The sequence below is a fragment of the Pteropus alecto genome, unplaced genomic scaffold (genome assembly GCF_000325575.1).
Source record: "Pteropus alecto unplaced genomic scaffold, ASM32557v1 scaffold3, whole genome shotgun sequence".
Lineage (NCBI taxonomy): Eukaryota > Metazoa > Chordata > Mammalia > Chiroptera > Pteropodidae > Pteropus > Pteropus alecto.
This window is the reverse complement of record NW_006442484.1, coordinates 6,741,225-6,760,043: the sequence shown is the minus strand read 5'-3', so window position 1 is coordinate 6,760,043 and position 18,819 is coordinate 6,741,225. Positions and strand designations below refer to the sequence as shown.

The window sequence follows — 18,819 nt, the reverse complement described above, 5'->3', positions numbered from 1 at the left end:
ACAGAAACAAATACATAGACACAGAGAACAAACTGATGTTTGCCAGATGAGAGAGGGATTGGAGGATTGGTAAAAACAGTCAAGGGATTAAGAAGTACAAATTTCCAGTTGTAAAAATAGTCCTGAGGTTGTAAATTACAGCCTAGGGAATATAGTCAATAATATTATAATAATTATGTATGGCGTCTGATGTGTACTAGATTTATCTGGGGGGATCCTTGTGTAAGTTATATAAATGTCTAATCACTATGCTACATACCTGAAACTAATATAATATTGCATGTCAACTGTGATTGAAAAATAAATTAATTTAAAAAATAAAAATAATTTTAAAAAAATAGAAAAACATTCTCTGGTGATCAAGAAGTGATATTTTAAGCATGTTATCTTCTAACATAGTGATTTAATATTTACCTATACCTGAGCATTTTACTGTATTTTAGTCACAGAAAATACTTTATGACCTTTTGATGGGCAAAGATTTCTTTAACAGCACATAGAAGGAAAACTAATCTTAAAAGAAAGGATAAATGACTTGGACTGTGTTAAAATTAAGAACTATATTCATCAAAAGATATCATTAGGAGAGTGAAATAGCACAGAATGTGTATAATACACACACCCCACATCTTTGGTTGTACATCCAACCCAGTCCAAAAGTATGCTAGTGACTTGAACAGACACTTCAGAAATGAGGATGTCCACATGGCCAGTAAGGTGAAAAGGTGTTGAACCTCATTAATCATCAGGGAAGTACAGATTATCAACAAAATGTGATACTTCACCAAATCCACTAGAGTAGTGGAAAGATGGACAAGTCAGTGTGTGGAGTACATACTGCTGGTGAGAATGATTATATATATAGATGTAACCATTTTGGAAAACTGTTGGGCATTATCTACTAAAGGTGATATCTTATCCAACAACAGAAATACGCACATATGTGCATCAGACAACATACAAGAATATACATGGCAGCAATATTTTTACATATCCAAACTGAAAACATCAAATGTCTACCAACAATAAATGCATAAATAAACTGTGGTATGTTTATAATTATAGAATAAAAATAAGTGAATTTCTGTTTCACAACTATATGGATGAGTATAAAAACATAATATTGTACAGAAGTCAGGCCTAAGGACACATATGTATGATTTCACGTCTAAAAGTTCAAAAACAAGCATAACTAATCTGTGGTGATTACCTTTGCTAAGGTAATCTTGGTAGAAAGTGAAGACTAAGGATACTTCAGAGGTGCTGATAATTATATTTCGTGATCTGGTTAGAGGTTAAATGGTTGCATTCATTGTGAGAAAATCAGAGCTATACACTTATAACAAATGGGCCTTACTATATATCGCTTACTTCAATGAAACTATTTAAATAGAAATTTCTGCCAAACTTACAGAGAAAAATTAAAGAAATTCTTCTATTCTATTGCTACTTATTTTAAAATTTGACTTCATAATAGTGTTTAGAAGTGCTGAATATTCTCATCTACTTATTTAACATCTAGACAGATTTAAAAACTTAGAAATATTATTGAAGGGTATGATGATATATCTCAAAGTTTAACTTATGGGCCAGGATTATATTTTGAAACAGAATTACAGCTAATAAGTTTTGGAAAAAAAGATATATCAGTTTTTAAATTTACTTCTCACTGTTTTCTAAAGTAAAAATTTCTAAAAGTTGGAATATTACCAAATGAGGTCCTACATTTTTCAAACCTTTCCAAATTTTTTGCTGCTTTTTTAAATCAGATAAGCAGAAAGAAAAAAACTGGAGTGATTAGTGTTTGTAAGGCTGAATATTTTTCTTTAAAAAGTAAATAAAATGGAGCATTGGATCCTGATATTTTCCTGGTATTATCTGCTTTTTGTTATTTATTACAGCATGAATCTAGAGAAACATTATTGGGATTTAATATGGTGAACTACAGAGCATGCAAAAATTTGTGGAAAGCATGTGTAGAACATCACACATTCTTCCGTTTGGACAGACCGCTTCCACCTCAAAAGAATTTTTTTGCACATTATTTTACATTAGGTTCAAAATTTCGTTACTGGTAAGTATTGCTTATACATTAATACTGTATTGCTGGATATTTCCTCCCTTTAAAATAAAGGTCTAATTTACTGAACAATACAGTTTTTGTTATGCATATATACTGAGTCAAAATCTCTGTGGAGTGTGGCCCCTTTGTCTATGTCAGCAAAAAGTTCTATAGGTTCTTGTGATATAACCATACTTGAAAAAACTGCTCTATTGACTTTATTCCAGATCCTTATTTTCTAAAGTAAATCAATCATATGTAATTACTTACATTCTAGAAATGCTATAATTTTCACTGTGTTTGTGTTAAATATTTACAAGAAAATTTCTTTGTTCTAAGGCCCCTTTATTTTATTTGTAAAAACCAAGATATTTTCTGTATGAGTGTAAGTTACTTTGCTTTTTTATATATGAGTTGCCAAACCCTTTATTGTAAAGAGTTCAAAACAGCTGTTATACAAAAATCACATTTAATCATTGAACAATAACCCCAGGTTCCTTTTCCTAAAATTGTCTTATTATTTATTTTTGATAGCTTTTATTTTTTTCCCAAGGGCAACAGTCTTTGAGGAATAACTCTTAACCAGAAAAAATAACAGTGTAAAGCTTAGTACAGAATATTCCATGCCTTTCCCCTCAAAAAAGAAGTAGTAAAAGTAGCTCAGAATTTCAATAGCAACTCAAAACAGAATTAGGAACATTTTAACCATAAAGAAGGCACAGCAGGTTCTTAAGTGGCTTAATACCATGTTTAACTTCTTCATCACCTTCCTAAAAGCCATATTGGGAAAAGTAAGGTGGTGGTGATACTTGCACACTTAAAGGTAAATAGAGTAAGTATTAATTAGCTCAATGGTGAAAGTCAAGGAAAAATTAAAAAGCATTCTATTGGCACTACATCTCAGTAGAGACGAAAGAAATCTCCAATGAGAGAAAAGTACAGACCATAACGGTAGTCCCTTAATAAATTTAATTACTAACTAAACGACCCCCAGAGTTATTACACGAGGACCGTACTTATCTCTTGCAGAACTTTTTCTTCCTTCTGTCCTTGAAAATACTACATACACATAAATATGCATATATATACCATTTCACTTAGGCAACAAAGAAATGAATAGAATGTAGCAACCAGCCTTCAACTATAATTCAAACAGGTCTCAGGTAAGATGAGAAAAAACGGGAATTTGCCCAAACTATACCACAGCAAACAGAAAATCTAGTCAGAGTAACTACAAATTCAAAAGATAGTTAAAGAAACCAGTTTGGGAGAAAATCATCACTGGAACAGAATGAAATATCTACCGTAGATATTAAGAACAAGCTATAATAAAAGTATTGGTGGGGAGGAGAGCAAAAACTGCCGTGCAGACTATTATTGCCCTTGGGGGAATATGGGCCTAGTACTGACAGATTCTACATTTTTAAACAGCTTTATTAAGGTATAATTGACATATAATAAGCTACGATATTTAAAGTTTAAAAATTGACGTTTGGAGATATATATACCTCCATGACTATCACTACATGGAGATATATATACCTCCATAACTCTATCACTACATCAAGATAGCAAGCATACACACCCCTAAATGTTCCCCCATGCTTCCCTGGAACCCCTTTCTCCTACCCTTCTTTGTTCCCTTGCTACCACTGGTCTGTTTTATATATATACAAAATATTTTATATATACATATATATATATATACACACACATTCTATATATATATATAAATGGTTTTTCTAGGATTTTATGTAAATCGAAACATGTATATTGCATATTCTTTTTAGTCTGGCCTCTTTTACTAAGCATAATTATTCTGAAATTTATCCTTGTCGTTGCCTATATTGATGGTTCATTTCTTTTTATTGTGCAGTCGTATTTCGTTATATGGATGTACCACAATTTGTTTATGCATTCACTTGATTATCGATATCAAGTGAGTTGTGTCCCCATTTGGGTTGTTTCCAATTTTGGGCTATTAAAAATAAAGCTACTGTGAACATTCATATGGAAGTATTTGTATGGATGTTTGTTTTAATTTCCTTTGATTAATTACCTTCCAGTAGAATGGCCAGATCATGTATGTGGTAAATACATGTTTAACTTTGTGAGAAACTGCCAACTGTTTTTTTTTTCAAAGCAGTTTGTACCATTTTATGTACCCACTAACAGTGTATGAGAGTTACAGTTTTATCACATTCTCATCAATACCTGTTGTTATCTTTTCATTTTACTAGTGGCTTCTGAAGAGCATATGATTTTCATGAAGTTTGTTCTATTATGGATCTTTCTTTTGGTGTCATATCTAAGAAATCTTTGCCTAACCCAAGGTCACAAAGATTTATTCCTCTATTTTCTTTTATAATTTTAGCTATTATGTTTAGGTCTATGATTCATTTGGAAATAATTTTTGTATACAGTGTGAAGTATGAATTGAAGTTCGTTTTTTTACATGTGAATATCCAGTTGTTCAGCAACATGTATTGAAAAGATTAGTCTTTTTCCACCGAATTGCCTTTGCACCATTGTTGAAAATTAGTTGTTAATATTGTGTGGACTTATTTCTGGACTTACATGTAATTCTTAAATTCTAGTTACATTAGTCTTCCATCTTTGTTCTTTTTTAAAGTTGTTGTCGGTGTTCTAGATCCTTTGCATTTCCATCTGAATTTTCGAATTAGCTGATCAATATCTGTAAAAAAGACTTCTGGGATTTTAATTGGGATTATTATAGATCAGTTTCAGGAGAATTAATATTTTAAAAATACTGAATTTTTCACTCATGAAATATGGCATATCTTTTTATTTAAGTCTTTAAGTCATCTTAGTTTTCAGCAATGTTTGTAGTTTTCATTGTATGTCTTTCACATCTTTGCCAAATTTATCTTTAATTATTTCATATTTTTGATGCTATTATAAGTGGTCTTTTTAAATTTTAATTTCAAATTGCTCATCACAGTTTGTTAGATAGAAATGCAATTGATTTTTTATGTTGACATCGTTTCCTGACACTCTGTTTACCTCACTTATTCTAAGAGCTTTTCTATAGCTTCTAACAGATTTTCTACCTAGAAAAAAATGACAGCTTTAATTCTTCCTTTCTATTCTGATCTTTTTGTTTATTTTTCTTTCCTTATTGCCCAATCTAGAACTTCTGTTGCACTGTTGAATAGAAGTGGTCAGAACAAATACCCCTTGTCTTGTTCCTTAGGGGAATGCATTTAGTCTTTGCTGCTAAGTATGTTAGTTGTTTGCTTTTCATAGATGCCTTATATCATCATGCATGTTGAGGAAGTTTCCTCTACTTCTAATTAGCTAGAAGTTTTTGTCAAATGCCTTTTCTGCAGCTATTGAGTCAATCACATGGTTTTTCTTTTTAGATGATTTATGTGATGAATTACATTGATTGAGTTGCAAGCATTAAACCAACCCTATGTTCCGGGGATAAACCCCATTTGGTCATGATCTGTTACCCTTTTCATATATTATTTGATTTGATTTGCTAAAATTTCGTTTAGAATTTTTATATCCGCATTTACAAAGGATGTTGCTCTGTAGTTTTCTTGTAATGTCATTGTCAGGTTGGTGTTAGAGTAATTTTACCTCATTGAGTTTGGAAGTATTCCTTCATTTTCAGTTTTCTGAAAGAGTTTTTGTAGTAATGATATTATTTCCTTTTGAAATGTTTGACAGAATTTACCAATTCATTTATCTAGGCCAGAAGTTTTATTTATATGAAGCGTTTGAATAACACATTCAAATTCTTTATTAGATATGAAGCAGTTCAGATTTTCTTTCTTCCTGAGCAAGCTTGGTAGTTTATGTTTTTCAAGGAATTTATCATTTCATCAAAGTTGTTCAATTTTTTGGCATAAAGTTTATAATATTCTCGTTATCTCTTTAATATCTCTAGCATCTGTAGGAATGTCATTTATGTCATTCTTGATTTTGATAAACTTGTGTCTTCTCTCTTTTTCATTTGTTCAATCTTATTAGAGGTTTATCAGTTTGGATTAAATATTTTTAAACACTGAATGCCAAATAAAACTTTTCTTCAGGCTTATACATGGCATGTAGACCACTCTTTGTCTACCAAGTCTTAAAGAACAAAAAAGTGACCAAAAAATATACTTAGCCAGGTTGCCATTGAAATCTAAAGTTAGTAGATAGACATTAATAAATATACAAAATCTTAGAAAATATAACATCTCTGAACCATCTCGAAAAAAAATTTAATATAAAATTAAGCTGTCCAGGAGAGAAATCAAAATGACTCAAGAAGAATCCTAGTAAAAGAACTAAGAATTTAAATTAAGCCCTTTAAATACAGAACTAATCCTTGGCAACTCTGAGAATTATGACTATAGATAGAATTAAAATGTTATATAAACCTTGACAAAGTAATAATATAAGAAAACAAAGTAATAATATAAGAAAAGAAAACAATAGAGAGGTTAAGCAAGGGACTAGTGGAACTATAGAATCCATATTAACAAAAATTAAAACATTAATACACCAGCTGCTTAAGGTTTACCTAATCTTTTTTCCTTTTCCTTTTTTTTTTTTTTCTTTTTTGTTAATGGTGGTCTTTTTCTTTTTTTCAGCTCAAGGGAAATTAGTTTAATATTATCATTAAAAGTGGCATATATAGCATAGTAATAGAATTATGTACATATTTTGTAACCTTTTCTATGTGTATATATAGAATTTTAGAATGATTTTTATCTGCTCACGATTAGATTATTTTTTAGGGGTAGGTCTCTAGCTATATTTGGCGTTTGTTTAGTTTTTTACTTTTCGTTATGCTTTTTCTACATTTCTTGAATTATTTATAATAAGCCTGTGTTCTTTTACCAATTGTTATTTTTCTCATTGTTCTAAAGATAAGTATTTTACTGTCAGAATTTAGTGTTCTTAGATTATGATACAGTTTTGCATTTTGTTCAATAATATCGAACCTCTAAATAATAATATTATGGATAATGTGAAATATAAACCTTTAATTGCTCCCTCATGTTTCAATTTAATCTTTATATTTGTATTATGAAATTCAGCTTGTTGATCCAACCTTTTGAGTGCCAGTGTCCCGTTTAAATCCTCCTCACTGAAAAATGAATGTATCAGGGAAACAGGAAGCTCTTTTGATTTTTCAAATGAAAGCAATTTAATTGAAAGAATAGATAACATAGAAAGGCTGGAAAAACAAAAAGGAGGAGGAGTGTTTTGGAGGAGCAAACAGGAAGAATGGATAATGCTTAAGGATCAGACTTGTGTTACTTCTAGGCTGGAGTCCACAAGCATGGACTGGCTACTACAGAGTTAAAGCCACTGCCACAGTCAGTTCTGGATCTGCCAGGGAAGCACTGCTTTGATCAGGGATGGTACCATCTATAAGATGCTGTTTATCCCTGTGTTCTATCCACACTATTGTTACAGCAGCTACCAGCATCTGCCAGTCCCTTGTTTTTAACTTGGTCTTCTTTCTGATCTCCCGGCAGAAAAAAAGGAGAACCTAACTGAAAGCCAACTTGCAAAGGAACCTGGAAAATAGAGTTTGTTGACTCTTAGCCTCCCACATAATTTAGCAGAGCACGGAAGGACAGGATTGAGGCCTATGACGGCTCAGTTAACATTAAATGAGTATATATATTAACCATCTATTTTATAGTTGTAAAAGTTAAATGTTATATTTATAGTCCTTAATAACTTTAAAAACATAACCAAAGCACTTTTTAATCATCGAAATGATTAAAAATCTTATAAATGAGGTAGGAATGGCAGCATGACAAATGTTTATCTGGACACAACCCTAGTCCTGAAGGATATGCATTAAATAAATGGGATTTTCTTCTCCCATCATAATAAGCAATAGTTGGAAATACTAGAACTATCATAATACTTAAAATTTTGAAATATTATTTAGATTTAGAGCTGAAATTTGGAATATCAGAAGATTTATTACTTCTCCACCAACCTCCTCTTACACAAACCCTTATGATCTGTTCTAAATACCCAAGAGATTAAAATCCTTGTTCTAATATTGAAATACAAGAAATGGTGAATCTTAACTTGATACCTTGTTTGCAATTACAAGTATAGTTTATCCTTCTTAAAGGAAATATATTTTCTTAAGAAACTTCAACTTATCTAAATTTAAAAATCATTGTAATGTTTCTGACTTTTCCATTAAAACTTCAACAGACATGCATTCTATTCACATTTATCTATTCTTATCCATGAAAGATGATCTTAAAATTGTTGGCTTGGCTTGGCTTGGCTTTGGAAACCTATGTGGCTGCTTTTATATGTATTAGATACCTACATCAGTAAATGGTTATATTTGATATGCTAGGCATTTATGTTCATTCATAGTTAAATAATATATGTCAGGTAAATTCTCTGAGAACCAAGTTCTTATTAACAAATTTGGTGTGAATATATTGGTATACCTAAGAGAAGGATCAGTTCCCATGCTAAACAGTGTGTTTGCTAGACAAATCAGCTTCAAGATGAATTCCCTGTAGTGCCCAACTCCCAACCATATTTCTGTCCTTAGTTTCTTACTGCGTACAAAAATCTGGAATTGCATGTGTCTGGATATGGAAGGATTTGAGGATGTAACCAGTCTTCATATCTATGACCATTACCAGTAGATGAGGAAGAAAAGCTTGCCCAAGGGAAGAGCTGTTCTTCAAGATCCCCCATGTTTTGGGCCCTTCATTAAGGAGTAGTAGAGATACTGGCTAAATCACAGATTTATAGGGTGAGGGCAGGGCTTAAATGAGCTGAGACATAACAACCTATCTCTGAGTCTAGAGGGAGTACCTTTCCAGTACATAGTAGAGAAGGAATTCCTCTTATGCAAAATTACTTCTGTCATATTCACTCTCAAAGAAGTATCTGATAACGTAGTGCGTGTAGAACACATCTTTATTCATTAATGGAAGAACTGTAATTAAGCTTCATCCATTCAGGTAGAATTGGAATGTAGTCCAGTCTTTTATTCTTATCCTTTGCTCTCTCATCTCTGCTAGAAATATTTTGTCTCTTATGATATTGTAATATGTCGTGCATTGTCATTTAATTTTATAGTTCTCTTATTGTGCATATTTATGTATTTCAGCGGGAGAACCGAAGTCCAGTCAGTGCAGTATGGCAAAGAAAAGGCAAATAAAGACAGGGTATTTGCAAGGTAAGCCACTTCTATTTCAGTGTCTTAATTTTTCTTTAAAAAAAAAAAAAAGATTAAAATTATTAAAAACTCTTTTTCTAAATAAGATAACAGAGTTATCCCATGAGCCTTTCTTTAATTAAACAACAAATTAGGTTGAAGGAATAGTGAAGTAGCTTGTCTAGTTTATTCCTTTTTTTAACATAAGCTAAATTAACCCTGTGCTCTGACTAGACAGTTGAGTATTATATTATTAATATAACATTTTGTTGAAATGTTCATTTCCCTTTTTTAAAACTTTTTTGAGAAACTGATTCATTTTATTATTCAGTCCATTTTTATATTTTTTAAAATCATATTGTTAAGAAATAACTTGCTTTTTAGTTGGGTGCCATTTAGTTATCTTCACTTTTTTAGGATATGTTAATAGCCAATTGCTTTTAATGAGTGAAATAACATTATTAGATTTATGTTTTAGAAAATAGTTTTATGAGCAAGGATAGGGAATGGATCAAAATAAAGACTGGGTATTCAGAGACCATTAGAAGGTTATTGATGAAAGCCTGACCTAAAACATTGGCAATAAAATGGATACTAGGGAGCAAATTTGGAGAATGTTTTTTAGGTCGGGCTAGCAGTTGTTGACCAATTGGATAAAGATGTGTTAGAGACAGTAGTATCTGGAAAGACTATCAGATTTGAGTGACATGCACTGGACAGGCAATTTGGGAGGAAGAACAAATTTGTAATGGAAAAAGGAGTAAAATTAGCACAGGTCTAGTTTGAGATGCCTAAGCAGCACTCGTAACAGGATTATCCAATAAATGATTAAATATTCAGAGGCAGAGCTGTGAAAGAGGGAGAGTGACCAAATCAGTGGCTGCAAATATTTTTTGAAGACCTACTCTGCTGAGCATTGTTTCAGGCCCTGGGAATACAGTGAAGAACAAGATGTACACCTTACTCCTATGGAGTTTAAATTCTGATTGGTGCAACAGATATCTAATATAAGTAAATGATTGAGCTAATACAAGGCCATGGAACTGAAGCCTATTTATGTTTCAGGAAGAGCAGGCCAATAATGCACCAGAATGAGGAAGGCAATGATAGAAGAGATAGAGAGGTAGGCAGCCTCCAGAACTTGTATGACCCTATGCTAGAAATTCAGGGACTTTAGATTTTAAGTGGAAGCCAATGGAGGCTGAGAGCATGGAAGGTATATAAATTGACTTGTATTTTTTAAATTCTGGCAGAATGGTACACTGAAGTATTTACAAATAGTATATGATATCTAGAATTTGCTTCAAAAGAAATGGGGTGAGAGGGTTAGAGTAGGTGCTAGAGATGAAACAAGATTGAGCATGATGATAATTATCGAAACTGGGTCCTGAATACACAGGGTTTATTAATGTATTCTCTCTACTTATGTCTGTGTTTTAAACGTACCATAATACAAATATGGGGGTTGTAGGTAAATCATTCTGGCTGCTGTGATAGAATCAACTATATGGGGATGTAAGTAGAGATTGACCAGTGAATCTAATAGTGGCTAACTTACATTTTATGCTTATCTGTGCCAGGTGATTTTCGTATATTAACTCACAGTCCCCATAACTCAATGAGATAAATTCCATTACAGATGGGAAAACAGCAGAGCAAGTTTGAATAAGAGATGTAGCCCAAATTTTAACCCAGGCATTTCAAGCTCTTACCCGTACTTTTAACCTCTACAGAATAGTGAGTGCCTGACTACTTCTTGTCTCAGAGATATGAGAGATGATCTTATTTATTGTCTGTCTCCCCCACTAGAATGTCAGCTCTATGAAGGCAGGACTTTTGTTTGTTTTATTCACTGCAGTAGCCTCAACTCATATAATAATATGTGAGATATGTAGATTTTTTTTTTTTTAAGCGAAGCAGTGTGTTTTCAATGAAAATGGCTTAGAATTAATCCCTTAAAGAGTTCAGTCTATTGCCATTGGAGCCCTGAGAATTCTAATAAATGAGACCTAGCAAATTTTACTTTTGATTTTACTTTACTTTAGCTTAGTCTTTACTCGTAAGACATTCCTTTGTGTTTCTGGAATGAAAGGAATTTTTGTTTTTCTCTTTCTTCCCTCCAAAGTATAAATTACTCTATTGCTTTTTCTACTCGTATAAGTGGTAGTTTATTATTTTCTTAAAACCCAAGCAATGCCAAGTAACATAAAGAAAAGTTCTGACCCCCAATGCAGTCATTTAAAATTTTTTTTGTATTTACTAGTTAAGATTTTACCATGCATATACTCACAGAAATATTTATATGTATGTTTGTATTTTATTTGTTTTAAAAATTGTTGTATACTTTTTGTTGCTTGTTTTTATCACTTAATCTATCATAGACATTTTCTTTGATGTTGAAAAATCTAGTCATTTATAATGTCAGCAAATCTTTAAACAGTGAAATCTTTTAATCCTAAACTATAGATAGAACTTTATGATTCTTCCCTTTACCCTGCCACTTCCATGCCTCTGGAATCATAGTCATTGCTAAGACCTTCTGAGGCTGTGCCAGTACTATGCCCTGAATGCTTATAAAAATAAAAATAATGATATAAGTTCCTTAGAGAAAGGATATTTGAAACAAACAAACAAAAAAAATCATTAAAATATGATTTGTATTGGTTTGAATAATAAAATTTACTTGCATTTTTTCCCCTTCATTCCTGGCTTACCCTCATTCTTATTTGTTTATGAATAATCTACCCAACAGGAAAACCATCGATGAAAATGCCTGAATATAGGAAGGATTTAGCTGGTCAGGACTATAGCATTCTACTGTGATAAGTTACTTGAATTTGAATGATGTAATTCATTTCAGTATTTGTTCAAAAAGTTTTGAAGTTGATTTATTATTTATGTTTAGATTTGTGGGGGAAATATTCTCTATTAAATATATATCTTAGTGTTATATTAAGTGGCTTGGTTATTTCAGAAGGGAGAAAAAAAAGAAAGTAAGAACACAGAGATGCCTACCCTAATAGATATGGCTACTGAAATTATTCAAAATCCTCCCATTTCCAGTTAGATACCCTTGATTCCAGTTAGAAAGTACTAAGGACCTGTGAAAAGGTAAAATGTATAGTAAAATGTTAATTCAAAGTTGTTTTCCTTGAAATTGCTCTTAAGAGTTTACTTCCTATCAACTTTGTTGTTTTAATTTCAAATATACTTGTCCTAATCTTAGTACTATAACTTACTTGCAACACTCTTTTCAGACTTTTTAAAATCAAAATAAATATTTTCTAATTTTTTTCTGTTAAAACTGCACCACAACAAAATACTTAATACTTGTTTCTTTTTCTAACAAGAAGTTTAACATTGCTTTCTTGCTTGATATTTATAAAAATACTGAAAATGAACATGATCTGATAACTAGATCTTCTGTAGTATGATGTCCTAATATGAATGTCCTAATATGAATACCATTTATATATTAGTGTTAATATCACATGCAAATGACTTTCTTATAAGTGTTAATGTTTCCATATTTTTACCATAACAGATTTTGAGAACTACAAAGATAGTTATACCTGCATCTTAGTTCTTCATTTTTTTTATATGCATTATTAAAATGTGAAATTGTTTAACAGGTGATTTTATAAAACAAATATGCATTATTCAATGAATAGTAGAGCTAAAATTCCAATATGATAAACTTCAAATAACTGTTATTTTGTTATGCCGGAATTGTATGAATCCTCCTTGAAATAATAAGTCATCACCTGGGATGAGGTTTTAATAGTACTGTTTTAATGATCCTACTAACTCTGAAAGATTGAGTTTTTGTAGGGTGGTTTTTACAGTATATCAGAATATCATTGTGATAACCTGATGCATATCTACTAAAATACTCTAATAGTTTTACCAATTATTAAATTAACTTATTCTGTTTGAGTATTAGAGAATTCTAGAGTTCTTGTTCACTCATGGAAATTTAGTTAGCAGTATAAATAGAAAAGATTTCTTAAACTTTTTATGTAAGGGTGTTTTTTTCCTAGCAATAATAAATAAGTTAATTTATTTTCTTATGTATCAACTCTTTGAATTACTTTCACACTTTTCAGTTGTCATATAATATCTCGTAAGAAAGCAAAAGAATGTTCCCATGCAACAGAAAAATAAGGTGCCATGGTCAGAAAATAAATTTACCACATTGCAAACACACTGATGAAGTGTGGTATTTTTTTCTCTGAAATTTCCACACTCAACAGGAAACATAGACAGCAAGCTTGAGTGGGTGGGTCTCTGAGGTTAAAACTGTTAATAAAATACCTGAAATTTAGTTTTAAATGCAAAGCAGTTCCAACCATGTTTAGTTTATTAACAACAGTAAAGTGTTCTGACGCTTTGTGCTAGGTGAGTATAACTGGATATTTTCTTCCTTCATATGACTTTTTTCCTCTATTAGAAAATGAAAGTTCTCGATCTCCTGACTGCGGTTAGTGAACTCTCTTACAGCTTACATTTAGTAGTCTAATATATGAGAAAGAATAGTTTAGTAGTCTAATATATGAGAAAGAATACTTTCTCATATATTAGTAGTCTAATATATGAGAAAGAATAGCATTAAGATAACTCATTAATAAAAGAGCTGTAAATCCTAAGGTTTCTTTTAATAATCTTTATTTTAAAAATCTAATACATGAGATAATGTACTTTATTTTCATTTTATTGTGACCAATAGGAATATTTGGAATGCAGTATGTGTCCTGAGTTGTCTTCAAGTCAGAAAATCCTATAATTTAAACTTGGGTAATGGGAAATGCTCATGCTTAAATAACTTTAAATTCACTTATGAAAAATGAAATCTGAGTCAAATCTTTTTTTATTCGATAGCATCACATCTCAGAAAATGTTAAATGTTCTTAAGTTAAGGAGATGTTATTAGGATAGATTAAAAAGATTTTGGCTATGAATACATGAACTAATAGGTACTTAAGAGTGGTTTGGATTTATAAGTAATTTAAGTTACTTGTGGTTTACTAAAATTAATAGACTAAAACATTGCACCGAAAACTTAGATACTTGTATATCATAAAATTCAAGAGGTAAGGAAGAAACTTAAGATCACATTGTACTAGTAAATTTAGATATTGAGATGTAGAAACCTAATTTGTCTAATGGAAGGTCGAAACTAGGATTTAGGGTCTCTACCCATAATGATTTTAATGCTTCCTAGTATGCACATAAATTTTATTGAGTACTCTTGGTAATTGTTATCATGCTCTTTAGTCCAGTATATTTCTGTGTGCTTCAGTGAATTTATTACTGAAATATAAAACCGTCAGTTTACAAGTTGATATATTGTTTTTATATAAGTAGCTTAATTCATATTAGACTCCATATTAACTGCATCTCAAAGGCTTTAGTTTACCTAAAATTCTAAGGGTTTTTAATCTCTACAAAGAGTAGTGTCTTTCCTGAAAAGATCACTTAGTTCTCATCTTTATCACTATGGTCCCTGACAATATAGATAGTTAATAAAACATATTCTTCTATTCCCTACCCTGAGATAGAATAGTTAACTTCCAAATGTTTGGGGTTTTTTTTTTTTTTTTTTTAAGAAAAGAAAGAAATCCACTGGCCTATTACATGTAAAAAGAAAAAATTATCATTTTTGCCCTGTCTTCATTGAGGCAGAAGACCAGAGTTTAGATTCAAGGACATTCAGGAGATAATATGCTAAGAATTGTTTGATACATTTCAAAATAAGTTAGACTTTCAGAGACTCTGGAATGGAAATAGGCAATCTCTATAATATTGATAATATCTGAGAAAAATTTTGGTAGCCATCTATTCTCTTGCTTTTTTTTGTTTGTCTTCCTTTTTCTTGTTTCCTCTCCCTTTCTCTTCTTCCCTATTCTCTTTCCTACTTTTCCTAGTTTATCTTTTCTTCCTTCTCAATATAAAGCAGATTTACTTTCTTAGGAAATAATTTGGTAAATAGCCTCCAAATATATTCATTTCTTATAAGTAAACTGTTTATGTATACTCATCTAGGATATGATCTATTAATACAGATTCCAAGATTTGGTTCATACTTTAGGTTATAAAATTAAAAATTTTTTATATCTTAAATTATTTCTACAGATCCCCAAGTAAGCCCTTGGCACGGAAATTAATGGATTGGGAAGTAGTAAGCAGAAATTCAATATCTGATGACAGGTTAGAAACACAAAGCCTTCCATCACGATCTCCACCTGGAACTCCTAATCAGTAAGTACAGACTAACATCAGGTGTACATTTTGCTCATTTCTAAATTATTGGATATCTCCATTGCCTGAAGATCAAAATATGTAAATCTTTATATTTAAATTTTTTGATCAGACATGATTTTTGTTGCTCCAGAGCAAATTTTTCCTCTTAGCCCTCTTAGCCTACAGCTCGTTGCGTAAGTGGCATGGAATATCCTTGGCAAGGAAGTTAGTAGAGCATTCAACAAGGATGCTCACTTTTTTACGTAGTTGACTTTCATAGTAAGGCTCCCTAGCTAATAAATCAAGATCAATTAGTAAACTTAAAATCTGGGAGTATTGTTGTTGTGCACTTTTCCATGTGCCTCTCCAACAGAATTTCTAGGGGAGTATGTTGTTTGAAAATGCTAAGTAATTAGGATTCTCTTACTTAAGCTCCTACCCGAACCACTTCTCTGCCACTTTCTATGGTCTGCAAAAAGGGATCTCCAACATTAGTTCCCACAAGCTTAGCCATAGCTATATTGGTAAGTACTCTGTTATTCAGCACTTACTGTTTCTATACTTTATTCTAGCATTTCTCACAAAAGCTGTATGCTTTGGTATAGATAATAATAATAAACTAATAAACTTGTACTAGCCAAAGATGTTGTCTTAATTTTATAATGTTAACAAATCTGTTGTAATATATATATGTAATTAAGGTAATAATAAAAAAATGTATGTCAGCATATTGATAGACCTTGTTAACCCATAAGGTTGATATACAAAATACTTGATTTTTGGTATGGAATATAATATTTGAAGAAGTCTTTCTTTAGAAATATTTTATACACATTAATATCAATAAGTGTGCACAAGATTCCAAAAGTTGTGTCACTGATGGATGTTTGTCAGCCAAAGAATAAACTTCTACCATATTGCAAGTAAAGTATGTGCATAAACAGTTTGGTTCAGAGAATATTACCTAACATGTAGATGTCTTCCTTACTACTAGAAAAAATGGACTCATAAGTTTCTCTTTTAATAATTGCAGGTTGCTAAATCATCTCTTTTTAAAAAAGACTACCTGTATTCAAAGGTTAATTAACTTGAGTGAAGAAAATCCAGAAACTTTTTCTGGTCCCTTTTCCAGTCAGCTATTTCTCCATTTGTTACCAAGAACAAGAAATTTAAACCAAGTGATTTAATTAATTAATTGGCAGTAGTTCTGATTAAATTTCTGGTAAATGAAGCAATTTTAGGTATGATCTGAAAAAAATTTTTTCTAAATTCTAAAACGACAGTACGCGTAGTGGTTAAGAGTGTGGGCCTTGGAGTCACTATATGTTGGAACTTTAAGTTAATTAATCTTTGTCCCATTTTCCTCATCTACAAAATTATACTTACAATAATGGTGTCTTTCTTGTAATATTGTTGAAGATTAAATGATGTTATATATGTAAAATGCTTAGAACAATGCCTGGCACATAATAAGTGCTCAAATGTTAGCTATCGTAATTAATAAAAGTAATGACAATAATGATTCATGTGACTATGTCACTTATGAGAATGGAACTATATTATGCAGTATCTATTCTCAGGAATTAAAGCCCCATAAATAAAAGCATTTATAAGGATTAAAAAATAATTCAGACCAGGAAGATATTTCTGAATCATTCATTCTATTATTTTTAAAATACTGATTAAAACAAAAGTTGTAGTGACTAAAATCTAGAAACATTAAGGTTGCTAGAGATAATAGATGACTGAATAAGTAAAATCCTTGTGGTGGCAGGTGGTTGAATATAGCTTATTATATCTTCGACTTCCTCTTCTGTGTTCTCTCTGTTTACATCACACTATTTTTGTCAGAGACTCCACTTAGTCAATGTGGTTAGTTTTAAAAACATACACCCACTTTCTAATGCAATTATATAATTAAAAAGCTTGAAAAAAATTGAATTAAAGCACATTTTTACTCAGTTTTCTTCCTCTTTATGCAGTCGAAATTCTGCATTCACACAAGAGGGATCCCGGTTACGACCATCTTCAGTTGGTCATTTGGTAGACCATGTGGTTCACACTTCCCCAAGTGAAGTATTCGTGAATCACAGATCACCATCTTCAACGCAAGCTAATAGCATCGTTCTGGAATCATCACCGTAAGACATTTTTCCATTTAGTTTCCTCCTTATAAATAATAATGCCCCAAATTGTTTCATTTGAAATAATCTAGAAAGTAATCAAGATTTTATTTTTGCAGTGTTTTAAATATTTATATATTTATAAACGTGCTTATTTATCCCTGAGAGTTCTTGGTGCTCCCTGCCAGATACGTGCATGCCATCAAAAGAAATCACTGTTCTTCTTTCATTGACTCAGATTGTTCTTGAACTTTTAGTGCATATACTTAAATGTGTCTGCAGATAATACGGCACTGTGGTCAGGTAGTAAGGTAGTGAAAGGTAGAGTTTTTAAAATATTTTTCAGGAAGGGACCCATCATAACGAATAGACAGTGTTGGAAAAATTAACTGGCAAAGAACTAAGTAAGATGACAATCACATTGAAAATAAGTTATAGAAAGCATGCACACATTTCTAAAATTCATTTCTATCTCATATGCTGATATATAAGTTCAGCTTCATGATTCAGTGTTTGTATCTCATTAGTTTAATACACAACATGTTTACCCTCATTACTATGCAGTATCTTGATTTATTGGTTTATATAATGCAGTTCATATGGAAGTGAAAATACGTGCAAGAATTAGGAAAAAGTAAAATACTCTATAAGATACATAGATAAGTAAGAAGATTCAGTAATTGTTGAGAAGGAGAAAGGGGTGTAAGATATAGTAAATGCCATAATGGTTAAAGAAAGGATGGGTCTGAGAGTGATGAATGGAAGAGTAGATAGAGTGATCAGCAAAGTGGTTAGTTACTGGTGCTCCAGAAAAATGTAACTAGATCTATAAGAGGCATACTGAACACAGTATTTTCTATCCACGGTTGGGAATCTGCAGATGTGGAGGACCGACTGTATGCATTGCTCCTATTCTATTTTATGTAAGGGACTTGAGCATCTGTGGGTTTGGGTATCCACAGCAAGGCCTGGAATCAATCCCTGGAAGATACTGAGGGACAGCTGAAGTTTTAGGGGAGTCAAAAATCATACATGGATTTTCAACTGTGTAGGGGTCAGTGCCCTAACCCACCACATTCGTTGTTCATGAGTTGGCTTTATATTTCCATCTTCCCCTTTCTTTTTATTTAATATCCAAAAGTTAACACAGGTAGTAATTTATCCATAAAATTTTGAATGTTGTGTGTTTCAAGCCCTGGTTTCTAGCCCCCCCACCCCAC

The 18,819-nt window shown here is 31.6% G+C and overlaps 1 protein-coding gene across 8 annotated transcripts in view; it reads left to right on the top strand.

Moving 5' to 3' along the window:
• Positions 1-18,819, top strand: part of PTPN4 (protein tyrosine phosphatase, non-receptor type 4) — a 186,812-nt gene that overhangs the window by 127,158 nt on the left and 40,835 nt on the right. For all 8 annotated transcript variants that reach the window (XM_006921001.2, XM_015596795.2, XM_015596793.2 and 5 more), the window contains 4 exons: positions 1,902-2,074; positions 9,189-9,257; positions 15,369-15,494; positions 17,459-17,617. In XM_006921001.2, the coding sequence (XP_006921063.1) occupies positions 1,902-2,074; positions 9,189-9,257; positions 15,369-15,494; positions 17,459-17,617 (527 nt within the window). The remainder of the gene's footprint in view (positions 1-1,901; positions 2,075-9,188; positions 9,258-15,368; positions 15,495-17,458; positions 17,618-18,819) is intronic.